The sequence below is a fragment of the Seriola lalandi genome, unplaced genomic scaffold (assembly GCF_002814215.2).
Source record: "Seriola lalandi dorsalis isolate HSWRI2012SDOR001 ecotype SW California unplaced genomic scaffold, Sedor1 jcf7180002054300, whole genome shotgun sequence".
Taxonomy (NCBI): Eukaryota; Metazoa; Chordata; class Actinopteri; order Carangiformes; family Carangidae; genus Seriola; species Seriola lalandi.
Genome location: NW_019524853.1, coordinates 12,211 through 15,023, shown reverse-complemented (window position 1 = coordinate 15,023; position 2,813 = coordinate 12,211). Strand labels below are relative to the sequence as shown.

General features: G+C 44.0%; 1 protein-coding gene across 1 annotated transcript in view; it reads left to right on the top strand.

The window, feature by feature from the left end:
- Positions 1-2,813, top strand: part of LOC111655054 (GRAM domain-containing protein 2A-like) — a 27,649-nt gene that overhangs the window by 18,614 nt on the left and 6,222 nt on the right. The window contains exons 6-10 of the mRNA XM_023406298.2: positions 922-994; positions 1,262-1,365; positions 1,958-2,056; positions 2,354-2,425; positions 2,690-2,749. Coding sequence (XP_023262066.2) covers positions 922-994; positions 1,262-1,365; positions 1,958-2,056; positions 2,354-2,425; positions 2,690-2,749 — 408 coding nt within the window. The remainder of the gene's footprint in view (positions 1-921; positions 995-1,261; positions 1,366-1,957; positions 2,057-2,353; positions 2,426-2,689; positions 2,750-2,813) is intronic.

The following is a 2,813-nucleotide window of genomic DNA, read 5'->3' as shown; positions in this document are numbered from 1 at the left end:
ACCTGAGATATACAACACCTGTCACGTATATTTATAACACACCTGAGATATACAACACCTGTCACGTATTTATAACACACCTGTCACGTATTTATAACACACCTGAGATATACAACACCTGTCACGTATTTATAACACACCTGTCACGTATTTATAACACACCTGAGATATACAACACCTGTCACGTATTTATAACACACCTGTCACGTATTTATAACACACCTGAGATATACAGCACCTGTCACGTATATTTATAATACACCTGTCACATATATTTATAACACACCTGAGATATACACCTGTCACATATATTTATAACACACCTGAGATATACAGCACCTGTCACATATATTTATAACACACCTGAGATATACAGCACCTGTCACATATATTTATAACACACCTGAGATATACAACACCTGTCACGTATTTATAACACACCTGAGATATACACCTGTCACATATATCTATAACACACCTGAGATATACAGCACCTGGCACGTATATTTATAACACACCTGAGATATACAGCACCTGTCACGTATTTATACTAATATGTTTATTTTTAATATAATCTCTACAGTTTTGTGGAACAAAGAAACTTTCAGTCACAACAGCAACAGACAAAAACAAACAAACTACAATCAACAGGAAGGAATAAAAACAACAACAGAGACATGAAAACATGAAAACATGAAAACATGAGGAAATAAAGACTTTAGAATAAATAAATAAATCCAGGACGAGTGAAGCTCCGATCAGGCGGGAGAACAGAATTCTACCTTTACTCGTTCTGATCATTATTCATATTGATTTCACACATATCTCCAGCAGCTACAGTGACGGATGGACTCATGATTATTGATCACAGCTGAATGAGCGATTATCAGTGATTGATAATGTCCCTCCTTCTGTCCACAGACTGTCAGCAAGTACAACTCTCAGTACCACAAACTGTTCCAGACTGTCCCCAAAGAGGAGATCCTGATGAAAGGTACCGCTGTCTCACCTGTCTCCCCTGTCTCACCTGTCTCACCTGTCTGTCTCTCATTTCATCCGGCTCAGCTTGTGTGTGTGTGTGTGTGTGTGTGTGTGTGTGTGTGTGTGTGTGTGTGTTGTACATTTGTTTAATATTTGTTTCCAGCTCCAGATGAAAACATGAGATCACAGCTGCAGAAGTGAACTGATGTCTCTTCTTCTTCTTCTTCTTCTTCTTCTTCTTCTTCTTCTTCTTCTTCGTGTTCTTCTTCTTCTTCTGCAGTGTATTCCTGTGCGTTGTTGAGAGACATCCTGCTGCAGGGTCGCCTCTACATCTCCAGGAACTGGTTGTGTTTCTACGCGAACCTGTTTGGTAAAGACATCAAGGTGAGAGGAGACGTTCAGTCTTTGTCCACTCAGTGAATTTTTAACATTTTTCACGCTTTAAAGACGGAGGTTTTTAAAAACTATTTCCAAACTGAAACATGCAAATCTCACACACCCAGCCTGAAATAAGAGAAAATAATACATATATATAATATAATGATGTAATGAAACATCTTCAGGTCAAGTCACAACTGTTTCATCTATCACTTTTGGTTGGTTGGCTGGTTGATTGGTTGGTTGGTTGGTTGGTTGGTTGGTTGGTTGGTTGGTTGATTGGTTGGCTGGTTGATTGGTTGGCTGGTTGATTGGTTGGTTGGTTGGTTGGTTGGTTGGCTGATTGGTTGGTTGGTTGGTTGGTTGGTTGGTTGGTTGGCTGGTTGGTTGGTTGGTTGGTTGGCTGATTGGTTGGCTGGCTGGCTGGCTGGCCAGCCGGTTGGCTGGTTGGCTGGTTGGTTGGTTGGCTGGCTGGCTGGCCGGCGTCGGTCGGTCGGTCGGTCGGTCGGTCGGTCGGTTGAAAGAGTTTGTTCAGATCGGTGCAGATCAGCTCCAACTGGATGTGAAATTTCTGAACTCTTCTTCTCTCTATCTGCAGGTTTCTATTCCAGTGGTGTCAGTCCGGCTGGTGAAGAAGCACAAGACGGCCGGTCTGGTGCCGAACGGGCTGGCCATCACCATGGATACAGGACAGAAGGTAACAGACAGGACAGGTACACACCACACAGTACAACACATGTCCTCTGTGCAGCGACTGAAAACATTTTGCTGCCGTGCAATGAACTATAGAGTGACCTCCTCTTTCTCTCTCCCTCTTTCTCTCTCTGTCTCTCTCTCTGTCTCTCTCTCTGTCTCTCTCTCTCTGTCTCTCTCTCTCTGTCTCTCGCTCTGTCTCTCTCTCTGTCTCTCTCTCTCTGTCTCTCTCTCTCTGTCTCTCTCTGTCTCTCTCTCTGTCTCTCTCTGTCTCTCTCCCCCTCTCTCTCTCTCTCTGCAGTATGTCTTTGTGTCCCTGCTCTCCAGAGACAGTGTCTATGACGTCCTGAGGAGGATCTGCACTCACCTGCAGGTTTGTGGTTCACCTGTACGACATATTAGGGGGGTTGGGTCAGAAGATTCAGTCTGTTTCTCTCCAGTTTGAGCCTGTCTGACTGTTTCCTGTCTGTCTGTTTCCTGTCTGTCTATTTCCTGTCTGTCTGTTTCCTGTCTGTCTGTTTCCTGTCCGTCTGTTTCCTGTCTGTCTGTTTCCTGTCTGTCTGTTTCCTGTCTGTCTGTTTCCTGTCCGTCTGTTTCCTGTCTGTCTGTTTCCTGTCTGACTGTTTCCTGTTTCCAGGTGAACGGGAAGAGCCTGAGTCTGAAGCAGTACCTGGAGGAGCCCAGCTCTCTGTCCATGGTAACACAGTGATCAGTCGGTGATGTCAGTCTGCCAATCAATCAGTCAATCAATCAATCAATTA